Raw genomic sequence first — 21,063 nt, 5'->3', positions numbered from 1 at the left:
TCCGTACGTGCTTTCGCCTCGGTGCGGATGAAGTTCACCAACACGGAGAAAGGTGGGAAGCTGACGAAATGTTCTTGTTTGTATCTCGTCCCGTGGTATAGCCACTTTTCTTGTATGCTGTATGGAAGTTTCTCGATGATGGGCTTAATTCCTCTGGAGGTATCCAAGTACGACATGCCCGCGAGGTAGCCATCTTCTTTAGCGGCTTGTAGCTCTGACAACAGGTCGGCTAGATCCCGGAGTCTCCGTGGATCTTTTGTCGTGAGCTTTGGGAAGCTTTCTAGTTTGCTGAACAGAGCTTGTTCGACGGCTTCTGGGGAGCCATATAGTTCGTCGAGGCGCCCCCATGCTGAGCACAGTCCAATAGTTGGATTCCTGATGTTGACCGTTTTTATTCTTCTTACCTGCTCTGTTGACTCCTTTCCCAGGTGTCTGGTTAGGAGGTCGAGTTCTTCTGCAGCAGACAGGTCTAGATTGGCAATGGCGTTCTGGAATGATGTTTTCCAGGCCCAATAGTTTATTGGCTGGTCGTCATATGCGGTGAGACCTGAAGTCACCAAGTGGTTACGAGCGAGATATTTGATGAGGTCAGTGGTTGTAGAATGGTCGTAATCACCTCCGTAGAGTGTCCCGTGGATGGGCTGATGCGTGGGAAACGTAGAATCTCGTTTGGGGTTCTGCTGTAGGAGTGGAGTTGGAGGGGGGTAGAAGGGTGACTTGGAGCTCTGTCGTGTTGGTGCGTCGCTTCTCCAGGGGCCCTGAAGAGCTTGGTGTGGCGTAATAGCAGCAGGAGCGGCAGCTTGGGTCTGAGCCGCGTTATGCGGGTGAGTGACTGGCTGAGAAGGGGGAAGGTTATTTTCTGTAGCCGATAGACCCTTGGCGCTCAGGCTGGCCTGTTCGGAGACAAAGGCGGCTACGCGCTGGTCTTTGACAGACTGGTGGACCAGGCTGTTAACTTCGCTGCGTACTTCGAGACCCATATCCTGCAGACCAGCTACTAGGGAGTTCGCCTCAGCAACGGCGGCATCCCTTTCTTTTTCATCGATTAGTGCGTCGAGGCTGGCTTGAATACGTGCTTGCTCCACTTTAAGCTCGATTTCTCTTTTTGAATGTGCCGCTCTAGCTTGCGCGGCTTCAGCCTTTGCTTTTGCCATGGCAATGGCTATGCTGATTTTTGAGCCAGACGATGTACCAGATGAGCGACTGCTCCTTGAGCGCACACACTCTGACTGGTTGTCTCCATTTCCTTTGTCAGCATTGCTACGTTGTGACATTGCGTGTCGTTGGGTCTCCAGTATCGGGAGATGTCGGCTGCGGCGAAGTTTTCCGAGGCTATATTGGAGGCTGCTTATCTCTCGATAATGGGTAGCTCCGTACAGCGGCGATCCTCGTATCCCTATTAGCTGCGTTGCAGTCTTTTCACTGTAATGGGCCAAGTTTCCATTCAGCTTAAACACTCCCAAGAAAATCTCCAGGACTCAGACGATTGGATTCCAGAAGTTTTTACTGGGCACTTTTTGTGAAAAGACTATGCCTTAGCGAAGAGAAAAGGATTAATCCTGTAACGGCGGTTGAATGAGCCCACACGCTAATATCCCGAGTCACACAGTAGATTCACTTTCTGACTCTCAGCGTAAACTGCTCTCGTGTTGTCATGGTTACGAAAATACACACACCGCTCTAAGCTACGATAGCGAGATAAAGAGAACACAAAGAACACATTTCTGGGGGCATAACACTCAGTGACTCTCTCTATTCTTCTAACCAGCACCTTTAAGCTAAATGGAGGAGCTTATTGTGTCACAGGAAAAAACTCAGTTGAAGAAAAATCAAAGGGGGCGTTCACATTTGAAAGCTACACATTAGGTTAGACCAAACCAACCTGCTCAGCTTTTCTAACTTATGCTGAATGTGAGCGTCTTGATGGACACTCACTTGGACTAGGTTTTGGTTATAAAACTATTTTTGTCTTGTGTCTTGGTTTTGCCTTATCACTTTAATAATGATTTATCAAAACCAACAAACAAACAATAAGGTCTTAAATTAACTACTGAGTAAACACATTTTAAAGATTGTTCAAATTTATGTCCATCTGGCTGTTTATTACACCAGAAACAAAATCATCAGCACATCTGTGGATTAGTGGGTAAGGCTATGGGTAACACAGTGGGCCACTATATAAAGTTACAAAGACAACTGAAATGAGCCGCAGACACAGACTGACTCAAAATGATCACATTACTCTAAGAGACTCAAAAATATTTTTCCAGAATAAGCCCAGTATAACTTAAAATGATAGCAATGTGACTCATAGTGTTTCACAATAAGATCAAGTTAATGACAAAACCATGCAATAAAATAGAAGAGGGTTCTGAATGACCTAAAAGAAACTCAAAGTGTCCACAAACATTTGTGAAATTATCCAAAATGACTTGAAATGATCACAAAAATATGCAAAACCACCACAGTGTGATTCTGAATAACTCTAATTGTCACGGGGGTGGAACGGACTTAGGCGCAGACTGAGGTAGCACAGTTCAACGACACTTTATTAATCACACTGGTGCGCTATATACACGTGAAGGGAGGGGGGAAACACCAGGGTCCCGGGGATCAATAGGCTGGGGAGACACACTTCTTCGCACTCGCTCTGCTCCTCGTCCAAACAGTCTCCACACAAGCAGCTCAGCTCACTCTCCTACTCACGGGGTCCAGGGGTCACAAAAGGGCTGATCCAGGTAAACCTGTTTACACAGACGAGGGTAAGTCGAAGGCAAACACGGGAACAGGCATTTGGGTAATGTTAATGCGTAATATGTTGTTTTATTTTATATTTATATTGTACTATTGCTTGTTTGATATGCTTTTATATTTCCTCTATGTTGCTATATTGTTTGTTTGACATGTCTTCATGTGAAGCACTTTGTAACAGCGTTTTTCTCTTAAAAAGTGCTATATAAATAAATTTTACTTACTTACTTACTTACTAGAATCGCAAGGAAGCCAGGCAATACTAACGAGAGTTACTCAATATTCCAGCGACGAATAGCTCAGAGCCCCAGCCTTAAGAGCCAGAGAACTGCAATTCGCTCGAGATCAGCTGCAGGTGCGTGGGCCAAGGGCAGGAGCCCAATCAGAGCTCCGCCCAGGCAGACAGGTAGGAGAGAGAGAGCGAGAGAAAAACAACAAACACTTGTGGCCACACTGGGCTGGCCGGGGAGGCACAGGGACCATGACACTAATAGTCTTAAAATAATAATCAAAATGATAAAACATATCAAAATGACAGATACTTATGCAAGGGCACACACAAGTGAGACTGTAAATGACAGCTCCAATATGGGGTGAAAGACAAGGAAAGCTCCTTACCATGCATGGAGGGTTTCACCCCAAGTCCAGCACCCTGAGGCTGTACGCTAAGCGGAAGGAAGGGGGCCGGGGACTGGTGAGTGTCAGCACCACAGTCCAGGATGAGACAACGAACATCCAAGAATACATTGGGAAGATGGCCCCAACTGACCGAGTGCTCAGTGAATACATCAGGCAGCAGAAACCCAAGAAAGAGAAGGGAGACGAGGAACCATCATGGAAGGACAGGCCCCTGCACGGTATGTACCACCGGCAGATAGAGGAGGTGGCTGATATCCAGAAATCCTACCAGTGGCTGGACAAAGCTGGACTGAAAGACAGCACAGAGGCACTAATCATGGCAGCACAAGAACAAGCTCTGAGCACAAGATCCATAGAGGCTGGGGTCTATCACACCAGGCAAGACCCCAGGTGCAGGCTGTGTAAAGATGCCCCAGAGACAATCCAGCACATAACAGCAGGGTGCAAGATGCTAGCAGGCAAGGCATACATGGAACGCCATAACCATAGTGTACAGGAACATCTGTGCCGAGTATAACCTGGAAGTCCCGAGGTCAAAATGGGAGATGCCCCCAAGGGTGGTGGAGAATGACCGAGCTAAGATCCTGTGGGACTTCCAGATACAGACGGACAAAATGGTGGTGGCTAACCAACCGGACATAGTGGTGGTAGACAAACAGAAGAAGACGGCCGTAGTGATCGATGTAGCGGTTCCGAATGACAGCAATATCAGGAAGAAGGAACACGAGGAGCTGGAGAAATACCAAGGGCTCAGAGAAGAGCTCGAGAGGATGTGGAGGGTGAAGGTAACGGTGGTCCCCGTGGTAATCGGAGCACTAGGTGCGGTGACTCCCAAGCTAGGCGAGTGGCTCCAGCAGATCCCGGGAATAACATCGGAGATCTCTGTCCAGAAGAGCGAAGTCCTGGGAACAGCTAAGATACTGCGCAGGACCCTCAAGCTCCCAGGCCTCTGGTAGAGGACCCGAGCTTGAAGGATAAAACCGCCCGCAGGGGCGTGCTGGGTGTTTATATATATTAGGGGTGCAACGATACACAAAATTCACGGTTCGTTTCGGTTCGATACTTTGGTGTCACGGTTCGATATTTTTTCGATACAAAAAAAAATGTTCATGCCTTTTTAATTTGTCATTTATTAAATTTATAAATATATGTTTTAACTCAAAAGTACAGTTTTTAAATTTAACCCTAACCCTTGTGCGTGTTTATTATTTTGACAGCGAATGCGCACCTGCGGACCACTTATGTGCAGCCCTGGTTATTTAGCTCATCATATCGCAGCCACAGAAATTATTTTGTCCATGAAACCATAAAGCTGCACTTTCTTTTTTGCCTTATAGTCTGAGTTGTCTTAACTTTTCCGTTTTGTGGTAAGCTTTTCTTTGGCTGTCACTTCTTCACCCTGACCTGTCTTATTTGGCTCAGCAGAACTAAAATATATATCCTGCTGCTTTTACACACGCACTCACATAAGCTCAGCGATTCTCTGCGCGATCAACCTCTCACATGTTTAAGCTTGCTGCGGGAGATTTCACTTGTCATGTTTGCATAGTAAGCTAACGAGAGGAATTGGTGCGCAAATTATCATCACTCACCAATCAGTGCTGTCGCTCTCTATACACAGTTCGCGCGATTGCAAAGTGAAAGCAAAAAAGCAAGCGCAAATTCAAACGCGATTTCAATATGTCACATATTGACAGTGGCTCACCGATGCCAATGACATAATTACCCAGCTACATTTCCGAAAGAATGCAAAAGCATTGACATATATTTTTGCTTCCTACGATAGCCGGACGGGCAGGGCAGAGTTAGATTTTGGTAGCCCGACTGGAAAAATCGCTAGCCCCAGGACGTCGGGCTAGCGATATTGCGAGCCCTGTATCTGATTGAGGAATCACTCATCTTTGGAAAAGAGAGTTTATTACAAAGAAATGGCTCTTTCCAAAATAAAAGCTATACTATACGCTTCTTCTGGGCTATATTCTCAGCAGCATATTAAACATATCAGGTCCCCATAAGGAGAATCATGTGCTAACGGCTGTCTAAATGACTCGGGTAAAGTTTGTAGCATGCTTGTTGTTTTTGTCTGCTTCCACTTGTCTTTGCACTAGGATGATGTAAATGTGCAGTCATATTCGTTGTGTTCCCACTAGTGCTTTCAGGTTAATCTCGTTGAAATGACCTTAACGCCACAACACGGCAAATCTCCGTTAACGAGCTACCCCTGATCGCCCCGTGCATGGGGCTAGACGGCCAACACGTTAACGAGCTAACTGCGATAACACACTAGTTCCCACCCATGTAATTAAGCATTGCGTGGCACATCCAACATACTGTTTTACTTTAGTCCATGAGCGCTTACCTTCAGGGTCATACGTCACATGAAAACCAAAATAGTTCCAAACGCCAGATCTGAATGAGGGTGGGGAAGGTTCAATTTGCCATGTTGCAAGGAGAGCTTAACTTCTGTCTCGCTAGCTTGCCCTGCGCTCTTCCTTCTGATGATGCTGTCTGTGTTGAGCTCTCAGTGGATCTGCGCTCGACAGTGCAGCCTAGGCGGAGTAGTCGAACGCAGATTCACTGAGCACTCAACACAGACAGCATTGTCAGAAGGAAAGTTGATAAAATAAATTACAAATTTTGTATTGTTCGATACATATGCGTACACGGTTCAATATCGATACGAATATCGTTGCACCCCTAATATATATATATATATATATATATATATATATATATATATATACAGGGAGTGCAGAATTATTAGGCAAGTTGTATTTTTGAGGAATAATTTTATTATTGAAACCAATATAACATCTCCACATTCACAAATATACATTTCTGCCATTCAAAAACAAAACAAAAACAAATCAGCGACCAATATAGCCACCTTTCTTTGCAAGGACACTCAAAAGCCTGCCATCCATGGATTCTGTCAGTGTTTTGATCTGTTCACCATCAACATTGCATGCAGCAGCAACCACAGCCTCCCAGACACTGTTCAGAGAGGTGTACTGTTTTCCCTCCTTGTAAATCTCACATTTGATGATGGACCACAGGTTCTCAATGGGGTTCAGATCAGGTGAACAAGGTGGCCATGTCATTAGTTTTTCTTCTTTTATACCCTTTCTTGGCAGCCATGTTGTGGAGTACTTGGACGCGTGTGATGGAGCATTGTCCTGCATGAAAATCATGTTTTTCTTGAAGGATGCAGACTTCTTCCTGTACCACTGCTTGAAGAAGGTGTCTTCCAGAAACTGGCAGTAGGACTGGGAGTTGAGCTTGACTCCATCCTCAACCCGAAAAGGCCCCACAAGCTCATCTTTGATGATACCAGCCCAAACCAGTACTCCGCCTCCACCTTGCTGGCGTCTGACACATATATATATATATGTATATATATGTATATATATATATATGTGTGTGTGTGTGTGTGTGTGTGTAGCGGAGGAAGACCATTTGTGTTGTTGTATTCATATATACAGTGTAAGATCATTGTGAGTGTGTGTGTACTTCTATCAATAAGCGACTTAGTGCTTTCCTGTGTATGTGTGAAAGCTGAACAAAAGGTGTGTGCATCCATGATAAGTTGTTGACGGTTTCATATCCACTCTGGGGTCCCAGTCAGACAACTGAAGAAAGAAAAAAGCAGGCAGATGAAAAGATGAGCGGCGAGAGGAAAAAACACATTATGGCACCTCCCAAAGAGTCAGAAAAGCCACTGATGTGTTGTCTCGTCTCCATCCACGTGTGTGTATGTGTGTCTTTTTCGTTTTTATCTTATACCCTTTAAGTCTATCACATCCTCCCATTCATGCAGTTGGCTCACTCTGACAAGTTACGCAAAAACTTGCAGACATGCAGCTCTGTCTCCACCTGTGTGTTTTTAAGCATGTATGGTTGGATTGTGCTTTATACCACAGTAAGCCTTTCCATTCATTTTTCTGTCTTCCAGCAAGCCTGTGGCCCCTTCGTTTTTTAAATTGGCTTTAACAGAATCCCCTGGAGGTTCTTTTGTTCTTTGCTTTGTCAAATCTTCTTTCCTTTTGTCAAATGATATGATGTGGGGAGAGAAAAGATTGGGAAGGACCAACAGATGAAAGAAAAGATCAAAGACTATCAAGAATAGAAGCAAATGTTGAAATGACATGGGTGCATGAGCAAGCCCAGAAAGGAACTGGCCTCGGTCTTAGTACCTTTATAATAAGCAGGTGTTAATTGCAACAAGTCCATGTTTATGACTTGAATTCAGCTGGAATCAAACAAAATTTTGGTTTTAGAAAAGTGCAAATCCAACCTGAATGTAAGATGGCTTCCACAGATTTAACCTCAACATTACATAGCTCCAATTTCTGAGTTATACAAAGGTTGAAAGAAAACTTCTGAATAGCAGAGGTTGGCAGCATTCGCTCTTCTATGACACTCATTTTATTTTTTAATTTTGTAATTTTTTTTTTTTTGCCTGTCCCGTTTGGATCTTTAGCCATCAGAATTGTTGTCTGAAGGCCAAGAAAGATGCCAAAGCGGATTTACTTTACCAAGTGGATCATCATGGCCTTGCCATGTTTGTCCATTTGATTGACCTTTATTATAATTATGTATGTATTTGATTTTCAGTTGCTACAGACGGGACAGACATGACTGGGGGGTAGGACAGGGAGAAAGAATGAAAGAAAGAGAGGGAGAGAAAGAAAAATAGAGGAGAGAAGAGATGGTGAGAAAGGGGGGAAGAAAAAAAAGAAACAAAACACCTGAGTCACCTGTATGGAGATAAGAAAAAACAAAAGAGAAAACAAACAAGAAAGAGCAACATAATAAATACGACACCATCACAACAAACTAGCTAACAGTAGGTAAGAGTTGATACTAAATATTACATGTTATTGTGCAGCACGCAAGATCGACAGCGCACAATGTGCTTTGAGGTAGCAGCCAAGAAAGGTGTAGTTGGTGTCTGTGAAGACCTGTGTGCACACCTGTGTGGATCAGCATGCTTGTATTCAAAAGGTTTCTCCATGTAGTGATCTGCTAGGGAGTGTGGGGAGCCATAGCCCCGTCCCCCAGGGCATGAAGCAGGTATGGAGGAGATCCAGGCCCCAGACATCCAGAGGCCCCAGAATACGAGGACCCAAGGAGGACCACCGGGGGGCAACCGTGCCACCCTCCTGGGAAGAGCTGAGAAGAGCCCCAAACGAGAGGTCACCCAGCAGCTACGGAGAAGAGGCCAGAGGGGGTTGCAGTGACTGCGGGGCTCTGCCGGCAGCCAGCTGTGCCAGAGAGGACCGGTCCTCAGGCCCAGAGGCCTGAGGGCACCCCACCCCCGGGAAGGGGCCCAGCCGGGCCACAGGTGCCAGGCCCCGCCAATTGGCCACCAGGAGTGAGTCGGTACATACATGAGCGCCCAGCCCCAGCCCCAGACACCAAGAACCACCAAACCACCGTCTGAGGACATCAGCCACCAGCAGGGAGTGTGGTGAGGGGAGATAGGCCTCTATACCTCGGAGAACCTGAGATGTTCCCAGAGAGTCTAAGACCCAAGCTGACATATAAACACAGACGAACAGGCGCACGCAGACACAAACGTGCATTCGCACCCCGATTTGTGTATATGACACTCATTTTAAAGCGAATCATGCAGTATAATAAGTATCATTATAAGTTAGCATGTAACCTGTGTATAATCCAGTAATATAATAAAACCATCATAATGATCATTTTAACGTGAGTGAAACAAAATAGTGTGTAAATAAGCAGTTTTTTGGTGGTATTTTGATTGTCTACACTGTGCTGTGATAGTAACTTTAATCTCCAGTTAGTTTGCTCTGGTAACATTCTGTTGGTTGTGTCCAGGCTAGAAAGCCTTGTGGTCCAGTTCTTGTGTCCTTCTGGAGCTCCAGATCCAAGGAAAAATGTGGGTCCCCTTGTTCTCCTTTGGGATTTAGGATTCTGTCCTATGACTGTTTTTCTCTTGACAAAGTCTGCACACTTTGTTAACTTGTTGTATATTTGACAGGGTAACCAAACTAAATGTGTATTTCTTTTTAGAAGAATAACATTTACAGTAAATAACTAGTTAATTTAATCTGTATATCTTTGGACTATAGGAGGATGCCAGAGGAAGCTCACAGAGGTGCAAGAAAAACATAGATAGAGCTAGACAGCAAGGAGGTTCAAACCAACAACCCATGTTCTGCAAAACCACAGTGCTAAACTCTTACCTGGACATGTTGGATGACCATTATTGTTTATCAGTAACGGTGTGTTCACACCGAACGCGATGGACGCGAATAAAAAGCCCCAAACGCCCCTAATTTGACCCGTGCACATTCGCACCTCTACGCGTGTCCAAGAAAAATCCATCGCGCCCCAAAATATCATATTTTAACGCGCGTGAACCGGAAATGTGGGAGGGATGTGGGAGGAAGTTGTGCCAGACCGGTATCTTTGCAAGATATCAGCTGTCGAGCTAGCGCTTGAAGAGAGAGTCTCCCTTCTCTATTTACTGTGGAGAGCAGAGCAGCGGCGTTAAGGACGTCCTCGCCGTACCTGGGTCCATCAGGTCCTCCAGAGGTGTGAGCAGTTTGGTGAGTTTCACCACTTGCTCCAGGAGCTGCGCCTGGATGACGGCAGATTCCAGCGCTATCACCGTCATTCACTCGGCCAGTTTGAGGACCTGCTGTCCCGCGTCGGTCCCAGAATCGCCCGTCTAGACACCAATTACAGGCGCTCAATCCCACCTGCAGAGCGCCTGTCCATCTGCCTGAGGTTAGTAAAAGTATTTAATACGGTAGTCCTTTATTGATACCTGTGCTAATATATGCTAAACCATCCATTTATACACTGCTAACATGGATGTGCTATGCTAACAGTGAATGCTGTCGGTGTTTACTGAAAGCAAACTGTGGTACAGAGACTATTTATAATATTTCTAGTGATACTCAGAAGCTCTCATCAAATCCCGATTTAATTCGATTTATGCTGTTATCAGTGTTTGCGATGATAGCATGGCTGTGGTGTCACATCAATGTATGCGCTCGGTGTTTGCTGATATCAAACTGTAGCATTAGGACCACTGAGTTAACCTTTGTAGTGATACTCACTCCTTTTTATTTAGACCTGGTTTGATTCTGGGATAGTTGAATATTTGTATATAATCCCTGCAGCTGTCAGACTCTATAACAGGGGTCACCAGCCTTTATTAAAACAGAGTTAGATAAAACTGAACAGTTTGGTTCATCTTTAGTTACATGGTTCTATCTTGATAAGCTGTCTTATCACAGATTAATTTTTCAAAAATATTAATGATTTAAGCAAGGAAAGGGCTACATGTCAACATACAACTCTTTATTTCTATTAATGTCTTACTTCATTCCTACCTGATTGACATGTTTAGGAATTATGAGTGATTGGCTCACTGTAGTTGTAAAAGTTGCTACCAATCAAATTATAATATGTTAAAGTTAAAACAAAACACAACTGTTTTAGATATTATCTAATATACATTTTGTAATTATCCTTATAATTACAAAATGTTTTATGTAAGATTTAAGTTTGTTGATTTAAATCTGACATCACAAAAGTATTTTGGAATTTGAATAATGTTATTTGTAACTGCAGTACACATAATACTGATTTTGAACAATTTTGTCCAGGTTCCTTGTCACCACGGACTCCTTCAGCACCAAGCGTTCAGTTACAGAGTCGGTGTGTCCACGGTGAACCAGATCACCCCCCAGGCAGCGACGGCCATCTGGGACTGTCTAGTGGACGACTTCATGGCTGTGCCTTCACCTGGAGACTGGCGGTCCATCACAGAGGGATTCCAGGAGCGCTGGAACTTCCCTCTGTGCTGTGCAGCTCTGGATGGGAAGCACGTCCAGACAAAGGCACCCTATATATCATATAGGAGACACACACATTGATATACACTAAATATTTATTTCATTTCTTTTTTGTGGTGCCCAAATTTATGCACCTGCTTGATTTTGTTTAAACAATTATTGCACACTTCTTGTAAATCCAGTAAACTTCTTTTCACTTCTCAAATATCACTGTGCGTGTCTCCTGTATGATGTGTTTAACTGACATTTTTTATTGTAACAACCAACGATTTATACAGGAAAATGATGTCTATTAACAATGTTGCCCAAACTTTTGCATCCCACTGTATTAGTATATTTTGTCATTAGTATAATATGAAATAAATTCTACATGTGTCAAGTCGTGTGCCAACATTTGCTGTGTAGTAGAACTGAGACATTAGTCATTATAAAAATTTATTTGAAATAATATTAGAATTCTCAAACAGAAAAACATTAAACATAAATATATAAAATATAAGTATTTACAGAGAGACAGGAATAAAAAGGACCAGCTGCTCTCCAGAGCAGGAACAAGGCTGAGGAGGAAATGCTCCATTGGAGACTGGTGTGGCTCCAGCTCCACCACCGATGGACTGTCCTGGGACCTGTCCCTCATCTGCCTCGGAGCCGTCCTCCCCTGTGGGCCTGTAAAACAGCACAAAACACAAAGAAATGAGAAGACTGCTACTAGATTTTAATTTCAACATTGAAAAAAACAAAAACAGGATATAATCAGATTGGTTGTAGACATTTAGTAAAGGTGATCACAAGGCAATCCCACCGAGTAAAAAGGTATCAGTGCTTGCTGTACATACCTGTGGGTGCAGCAGCAGGAGCTCAGGGACTGGGCAGCCAGGAGAAGCAACAGGGGATGCTCTGCTTCAGAATCAGTTGGTTCTATCAATACAGTATTAAATGTTAACAGGTTGAATATAATAATCATAGAGTAGACAGTGGTCCCTCATTTATTGCAGCAGGGGTTCTCAGAATAACTAGCCCCTGGTCACGCACTTTATACACTTTTTTCCACACACACACATGAACATTGGTCACAGTTCTCACAATTGATTCTCAAAGTGCAAACCTTTGTAGATTGCAAAACGTAAAAGTATTATTATGTCGCCGTTTGTCTTCATCTGCCTGCCACTTTCGTGCGCCTTTTTCCCTCGCGGTGCAGGTGTCTATTTCCGAATGAGGCTCATAGTTATGGGTGTTTTTGTACTGTTTTTTTCTATTGGACGTGAGGGTTATCAAAACCAAACATGATAAATTTGCGTTTCAGGCGTTTTCGCGTTTTCGCGACACAAATCTGCTTCCGAATTTTCGCGGGAGCCGCAATCGCGGGTCATCGCGCCTTTCCATTGACTTTACATGTAAGCCTGACGCTCTGCCTGCCTCTATCGCGTTCGGTGTGAACACACCGTAAGACTAGCTGGAATAACTGGCAAGAAAAATAAATTTGAGCACCAGACAAACGAGTGCAACCTTTGAGAAAACACGTAAAAAAATAATACCATGTGTTAGAGTGAGACACACTGAAGCAAGCAAAAGAAAGAGGTAGAGCAAGAGAGAAACACAGCAGAGAGGCGAGCGGTTTGGAGATGGAGAGGAAGGACTATTAGATAGAGGCGAGCAGGTCCTCAGAGTCAAAGAAATGAGAAGAGTCTTATATCTGGAAGTATGTGTTCTTCTTTCTTATGTCCCTGTGGTGCTCAGATAAACAGGCCCAAACAGAAACACTGAGGAGTTTACGGTTTTTGTCAAAATCGTTGTTGGCGACGAATGTCCTTGCACTGCCTTTTCCCTCTGCCTGTCTACCCTGTAGTTCTGGCTTCCTTTATCAGAAAAGGTGGGAGTTTGTCGATAAAGCTTGTATTGTGGTAGATAATGCCCTTGCATTCTTTTCTTCAGACTTGTCTTCGCTTTGAAAGTTTTGACGTGAAAACGCCCAGGCGAGCGTTTGATAGAACTGGGTGATTATTTGGGCCATCGTCTGTTTTTCCTCTCAGTCTCTCTGTGGGTTATTTTGCTTTCCTATTTGCATCTCATTTTGCTCTCACTTATATTTCAGTCTTTTGAATTGGTGATGACTTTCGGTCTATATCTTTGTGTCTGGCTTTATCACACCACTTGACTATCTGTCCCTTTTTCCTCCTGATTTATGCATGGAGATGCAGCTGCTCTCACCTGATAGCTCATCTTTTAAAGAAGTATCTCTCATCCCCTCTGAATCATACAATCTCCTCTACTATTTGTACTTGCTGGCTATGAAAAAAGGAAAGAAAAAACTCTAATTTTTATTTCGATTTCCATCCCTTCTTTTATTTGGGTCATCTGAAATGTCCCAGAATCTCAATGTGTCTCAATGACAATTTTATTTTTATAGCACATTTCATTACATGAAAATGTGAAAACAAAACACAAAAATAACTACACACACAACACATATTTCAAATGCTACTTCCATCTACATTACACTTATATATACTAAAAATAAAATACATTATAATAATTATAACATTATAATAATGTGAGATTTTTTCTGTTTGTTAGCGAAAAAGCAAATTTTACAAATTCATCGTTAATCACGATATTTTTGTATTAAAAAAGCTTTCTGTTAAAGAGTGTGCACATGTGGTGGAGTAACCATTATAGAAAATACTAATTGTAGTCAATCATGATCACTAATGAACTAACAGTAATGAACCTTTCGATCAACACTGTGCTTGTAAAATCGTTCCAAGAGCAGTTGAACAAAATCATTTAAAGATCTGAATTACCACAGCGTTCATGTCTGTTCACGTGCGTGAACTTCTGCCACAGTATTTTTTTTATTCTTTGCTTTAATTATTTTCATGTCCATGTGAAAAGTGTGTGTGCCATGAGAACCTTGTTACAAAGCTTTTCCTAATCTGAACTGTTTCTGGCAGGGTCATCCATGCTGTCAGAGGCAGAACACTCAGTATTGGACACCAACAGGTTTCCACAGCCACGTAGGCTGCCGTTCCCACAAGATAGATGTCTCCCATTTCCTGATAGAATGAACAGTGACTGAGATCACAACTGTCCCTCTCTGTCTCCTCCAAGTCAGCTGCTGTCTTCATTGTCATTTTCCAATGTTTCTTTTCATATCCAGGCCACAAAACTACAGCATTCATTTTTAACTTTTGAGGTCACTTCCTGTTTGTCACACAAGCGATTTATTACTCTTCATTTCAATAACAACGGCCACTGTGGAGACATCTACACTTTTACTTACAGATGAATCAGTACAAGTATTCCCTAATCTTTGTTGGCCCAGAACAACAGAACAACAGAACAAAGAGGCTGAAACCCATTTGAGTGCCTTGGATTAAGAAGAACTCCAGAAAACTCAGATCCCTTTGTGTGTGTGTGTGTGTGTGTGTGTGTGTGTGTGTGTGTGTGTGTGTGTGTGTGTGTGTGTGTGTGTGTGTGATCCCTGGGTCTGGTATCATTTGACAGACAGCCAATGATCCTAGAGAGAAAGAGAGAGAGAGCCAGAGAACATGTGGATGCAGAGATAAGAGTGGCTGAGATACTGCAACGAGGCAAAAAGCGATACTGGAATTACAAGAGGGACACGTGGGTTTATGGATGCAATCCTGTTGGTGTGTATCTGTGTGTGTGTGTGTGTGTGTGTGTGTGTGTGTGTGTGTGTGTGTGTGTGTGTGTGTGTGTGTGTGTGGTAGATAATAGAGTTACAAAGGAGCAATTATGATGAAGAGAAGAGTGAACCTAAGAACTTTTCTTCACATAGGTTCACATGGGAAATAACAGTAAACAGAATTAAAGTTACAAACATGAAGAGCATTTAGGTTTGTTTATCTGCTCAGTCATGTTAAGGATACATGTAGCTAATTAGCCAGAACAGGACTTCTGCAGAGTAGGTGGTCAAATCATAGCAGGTCCAGTTGTGCACAAGGAGATGATCCTGAAGGGACCATTAGCTAAATTTAGATCACGTCTTTGTTTTTTATTGAAGTATCACTAAATCTGGTGATCACACCTAAATTGAAAAGGGAAAATGAGGAAACACACACATGTAATGGAGGCTCTTAAAACATGCGGTCATCCTAATTGAGCTTTCATCAAGTCAGCAAAGATGCACAGAAAAGAAGATAAGACACCAACTAGGGAGGGCCAGAAGGACAAAAGGAACAATGTTGTCATCCCTTATGAGGCCCATGGACCTCTTAGGGACAGTTGCTCTTAGAACTGAAGAAGCTTCTTGGATGAGAGGTGAAATGTGTTCAAGAAACTTAAAGAAGTCCAGATGCTTTTCTTGCCAAGCTCTTTAGACCCACACATGTGAAGTTGTGCTGACAAGGATGACACCAAAGGCGAGGTAAACGCTTTTAAAGATGAAATAAAAAATAAACAAAAAGGGTGATTTATGAGCTCACCCAAAACCCTGGCTGATTGGGACCCACACCCAGTTTCACACCTTGGCTCAGGCGATTAGAGGATCATCAGGGGGTCCTTTTGTCCCTCTGTGGAGGGATACTCCCACTAGGTTTATATCTGGGACTCCCCACCATTTGACCTTAGAACTGAAGAAGCTTCTCGGATGAGAGGTGAAACGTCTTCAAGCAACTTAAAGAAGTCCAGACGCTTTTCTTTGCAAGCTCCTTTGACGGTGATTTATGCCATTCAGCCAAGAGGTTTAAAAACTTGATTTTTTCGATGTTCTATTGTGAATAAAATAAGTGTTTATAATATTTACAGATCATCGCATTTTGTTTTTTTTCTCACACAGTGTTCCTATTTTGGAGTTGGGTGTGTACAAAAAAACACGGTAACTGGGAGGTTGTTTCAAAATCCACTTCATACATATCCCTATATGAGGATCGAATCAAGAACCAGTTCTGAGTAGTTCAGTTCTTTGGGCTTGTTAATCTGCTTGCCTGATCCTGCTCATCAGTTCCACTTATACAATAATCAGCTAATGTCAGTTGATGCACAGTCAGCTGTGGCAGGCACAGTCCACAGTGTGGATACAGACAAACAGCTGCATTATCCTGCTATCTTAACCTCAGCTCTCGGCTCCACAGCCAGGCCCTGAACTTGATTGATTGAATCTTTATTTTGAACATGTTGAAAAAGTATAAAAAAAAATAGAATTAAAAGAGACAAATGAACAAAGCAAACAAAAGGAAAACGAGCAACCACAACTCCAAATAACGTCCATGTTCAAAAAGGAGCAGGAAGAAGCATAAGCTCATTTAATCCCACCCCTTTTCCACTATCTAGTATCAATAGACTACAGAAATACCTCCCTGCAATTACATTATATGTTATGTGTAATTTTTTTTAATATATATACACATATATGTTTCTATCTATCCATACATACGTATATACACACATACGCACATATACACATTTTCAATAACCCCATTAACACCTCAAGGATACACAACCTACAATTATATATATATATATATATATATATATATATATATATATATATATACCCATACCAACAAACCCGTGCATGCGCACACACATGAAAATATTAGACAAGAACACCCTATCAAATCTCTACCTTTTCCCTGTACCCTGTAAAAACCATATCCTTAAACCGCTTTTTAAACTGCGCCATGCTTGGACATTGCTTCATATCTTTACTTAGTCTGTTCTACAGCTTCACTCCACACACAGAGATGCAAAAACTTTTTAATGTTGTACGGATACGAGGATGTTTTAAATTTAATTCCCCCCTCAAATTGTATCCCCGTTCCCTTTTAGAAAACATTTTTAGAATATTGTCAGGAAGCAGGTTATTTATTGCTTTATATATAATTTGTGCTGTGAGAAAATGAACCAGATCTGTGAATTTTAGAATTTTTGATTTTAAGAATAGTGGATTTGTATGATCTCTGTAACCAGTTTTATGGATTATCCTTATGGCCCTTTTTTGTAATATAAAGATTGATGATAGCGAACATTTGTAAGTATTGCCCCAAACCTCTGCACAGTAATTCAAATACGGTGCAATCAGGGAACAATAGAGAATGTGGAGTGATTTGTGGTCCAGAATGTGTTTTACTTTACTCAAGATTGAGACACTTCTTGAAATTTTGTTATGTATATGATTTATATGAGACTTCCAGTTTAATTTATCATCTATAATCACACCAAGAAACTTATGTTCAAGTACTCTTTCAATTTCCACACCATCTACATGAATCTGCACTTGTGCATTTCTAAGGGAATTCCCAAATAAGATAATTTTAGTTTTACTTAGATTTAGCGATAGTTTGTTCCTGTTAAACCATTTTTTAATTTTGCACATTTCTGAAGTAATTGTATCCAGCAGCTCCTTTAGATTCCCCCCAGAACAAAAAACATTTGTGTCATCTGCAAATAATACTAATTTTAATATATCAGATGCCTTACAAATATCATTTATATAAATAATAAATAATTTTGGACCCAGTACAGAGCCTTGTGGAACACCACAAGCAATGTCCAAGCATGATGAGGAATGGACACCCAGCTTCACAAATTGTTTCCGGTCACTTAAATAATTTTTCACCCATTGCAGTACAACCCCCCTAATCCCATACCGTTCCAGTTTATTAATTAATATGTCATGATTGATTGTGTCGAATGCTTTCTTGAGATCCAGAAATACTCCAGCTGCATACTGTTTCTGATCTATAGCATTCGTAATCTCCTCAATTGATTCGATTAATGCCAGAGATGTTGATCTTTTTGATCTGAATCCATATTGACTGTCAGAGAGTAATTTATATTTATCTAAGAATTTGTCTAATCGTTTATTAAACAGGTTTTCTAGGATTTTGGAGAATTGTGGTAGTAAAGAAACAGGCCTGTAATTTGTGAAGTGGCGTCTATCCCCGGTTTTATACGGCGGCACAACTTTAGCTATTTTCATTTTGTTTGGCACTTTTCCCGTCTGAAATGATAAGTTGCAAATATATGTTAGAGGTCCTACAATTCCTTCAATGACCTTCTTGACGATTTTCATGTCAATATCATTACAATCAGTAGATGTTTTATATTTACACATGTGTACAATGTCAATTATTTCTTTTTCCTCCACTGATGTGAGGAACATTGAGTTAGGGTTCCTATCAATCAGGTTTTCACTACATTCTACTGATGGCAGTGACTCAGGAATTTGTTCTGCCAGTTTTGGTCCAATATTTACAAAATAATGATTAAAGCTGTTGACCTTATCAGCAGTGTTTTCCATAATATTGCCATTATCGATAAAGTATTGTGGATAACTTTGTTGTCCAGAATTATTTTTAATGATACCGTTTAAAACATCCCATATTCCTTTCATATTATGTTTATTGTTGTTCAATATTTTACTATAATACTCCTTTCTACATACACGTATAATATTGGTCAACTTATTTTTGTATTTTTTATATTTATTTTCAGCATCTTTTGTTCTTTGTTTTAGGTATTCCCTATAGAGTGTATTTTTCTTTTTACATGCATTTTGTAAACCCTTAGTGAGCCATGGTCTATCTGAATATTTGTGCTTTCTGTTGTATTTTATTGTTGGACAGTTTTTATCGTACAACTCCATGAATATTCTTAAAAATATGCCATATGCAATATCAATATCAGCTTCTTTGTACACATTGTCCCAGTCCTGATTTAATAGATCGTTCTTAAATGCAGTCATAGTTTCTTCTGTCCTTACACGTCTGTATCTCAGTTGTTCTTCATGCTGATTTTTCTTATAATTAGTGTCATAAACTGCAAAAACTGGTAGGTGATCACTGATGTCATTAATTAATATTCCGCTCACAATGTTGTTTTCCATATTGTTAGTGAAAATATTGTCAAGTAAGGTGGCACAATGTGGTGTAATTCTGCTAGGCCTGGTTATTTTAGGATGTAAACTCAAACTGTACATAGTGTTTAGGAATTCGTCGGTCATTTTATGCTTTTTTGGATTCAACAGGTCAATATTAAAATCACCACAGATAAACACAACTTTTTGATTTGTTTTAGAGAATATTTCCTCTATGAAGTCATTAAATACTTGAATACTAGAGCCAGGTGTTCTATATATACAGCTAATTATTACATTTTTTTCTTTTTCCTTATAAATTTCAATTGTTATACATTCTAGTAAATTATCAATTACAGTTGTCATACTTTCTACCACCTTGTAGTTTAGGTTTTTATCCACATACACAGCTACTCCCCCTCCACTCTTGTTCCTTCTATTTACAAAATTCACTTCATATCCCTCCAGTCCAAAGTCCATTCCTTTCTCCGCATTGATCCATGTTTCAGAAATGGCAATAATTCCAAATGGATTTGTCAACTCATTTAGATATTCCTTTATATTGTTGAAGTTGGCATACAGACTTCTGCTATTAAAATGGATTATTGATAATTTATTTTCCGTGTTGTTGGTGTGCTTAAACTGTTCATCAGTGAAGTAGCAGCAGTTACAGCTGATATTGTAGAAGAAATTATTTTCCGGGTCTATATCCTTTTCTAAGTCTAGAACATTATGGTCTGTGTATCGAAATGTTCTCAGTTCCAGATTATCATACAGAGAATTCCAATGAGTTATGTTGATATTGTTGCCGGATGCAGATGAAGTTCTTTTGGACTGTGCCATGTGTTGTGTTGTGTGTCACGTCACATGTGTATTCATACCTCCAGAGTAAGTTGACCTCAGTATTTGTCCAGCTCTTCCATATTTCTGATGACCAACACTTTGGCTTGTTCCGGTGTTCCATTGAGTTTAATGAATACTTTGCAGTTGGTGGTCCATGTATTTTGAATTTTTCCCTGTTTCTTCAAGTAACGTGCTTTCCTGGCAATGTCCGCATTTCTTTTTATCAGATGTTCGTTCATGAAGACATCGGATCCTTTCAGTTTCTTTCCTTGTTTTAACAGTGCTGTTTTCTGTTTTCTGTTTGCAAATCTCACAATGATGGCTGGTTTGTCACTGTCATTTTTTCGGGGTAGAGGGTGGCAAGCCTCAATGTTGTTATAATCCACTTCCACACCTTTGGACCGTAGAAAGGTAACCACTTGATGCTCCGTGGAGTTGACATCTTCCTCTCCTGGCCCTCCTACATTGTCAGTGGCGACCGCCCGGGCGTATGACCGGGGTTTGATGCGAAGCCCCGTGATGATAACATCGTTCATCCGGGTGTACTGCTCCAAATCCGCCACTCTGTTCTCCAGGTACGCCAGCCGCCGATCCTTCTCGGCGTTCTGGATGCGGAGAGCCTTAACTTCCTCGACCAGGTCCAGGATGGCTTTCTGCTGCAGTTTGACAGTAGAAATCTCCTCTGTCATAAACTCCAGCGACTTCTTAATATCGTCTCCTTCCTCGGCTGACAGAACTTTTTTCGGGCCCATGCTGAGAGACGCTCTTGTAGCTTTGCCGTGACGACCGGCTAGCTAGTTGATGCTAGCGTCCTTCCTCTCACTCACCGCTACGGTTCAAAAACATCAACTTATGAGTTTTCGAGAGGTCGCAAATGACGAGCCACCACTTCTGGACGGTTTCCCACACACGCTCTCAAAGATTAGTATGTGCAGAGTATGTGCAACTATAAACTTCAACAGGGCCTGGCTGTGGCTCAAGAGTTGGGAGGTCGCCTTGTAATCGGAAGGTTGCCGGTTCGAGCCCCGGCTTGGACAGTCGGTCGTTGTGTCCTTGGGCAAGACACTTCACCCGTTGCCTACCGGTGGTGGTCAGAGGGCCCGGTGGCGCCAGTGTCCGGCAGCCTCGCCTCTGTCAGTGCGCCCCAGGGTGGCTGTGGCTACAATGTAGCTG

The 21,063-nt window shown here is 41.9% G+C and overlaps 1 protein-coding gene and 1 long non-coding RNA gene across 2 annotated transcripts; both read right to left on the bottom strand.

Moving 5' to 3' along the window:
* Nucleotides 1-11,650: 11,650 nt before the first annotated feature.
* On the bottom strand, nt 11,651-12,383 carry LOC146717179 (uncharacterized). Its single transcript, XR_014922901.1, has 2 exons — nt 12,065-12,383; nt 11,651-11,894 (listed from the first exon to the last, which is right to left on the bottom strand). It is a non-coding gene; the product is annotated as an uncharacterized LOC146717179 (long non-coding RNA).
* A 7,505-nt stretch (nt 12,384-19,888) lies between these two features.
* Nucleotides 19,889-20,703, bottom strand: LOC146717178 (uncharacterized). The gene has a single exon (XM_085472615.1). The coding sequence runs from the start codon at nt 20,640-20,642 to the stop codon at nt 19,947-19,949; it is 696 nt and encodes a 231-aa protein (XP_085328741.1). The 5' UTR covers nt 20,643-20,703; the 3' UTR covers nt 19,889-19,946.
* Between the last annotated feature and the right edge of the window lie 360 nt (nt 20,704-21,063).

This window comes from Copadichromis virginalis, linkage group LG2 (assembly GCF_057382275.1).
Source record: "Copadichromis virginalis isolate Kocher_CV1m ecotype Utaka linkage group LG2, C_Virginalis_male_GT1.1, whole genome shotgun sequence".
NCBI classification, from domain to species: Eukaryota; Metazoa; Chordata; class Actinopteri; order Cichliformes; family Cichlidae; genus Copadichromis; species Copadichromis virginalis.
Note: the sequence above shows the minus strand (reverse complement) of the source record. Positions and strands in the feature narration are given on the sequence as shown.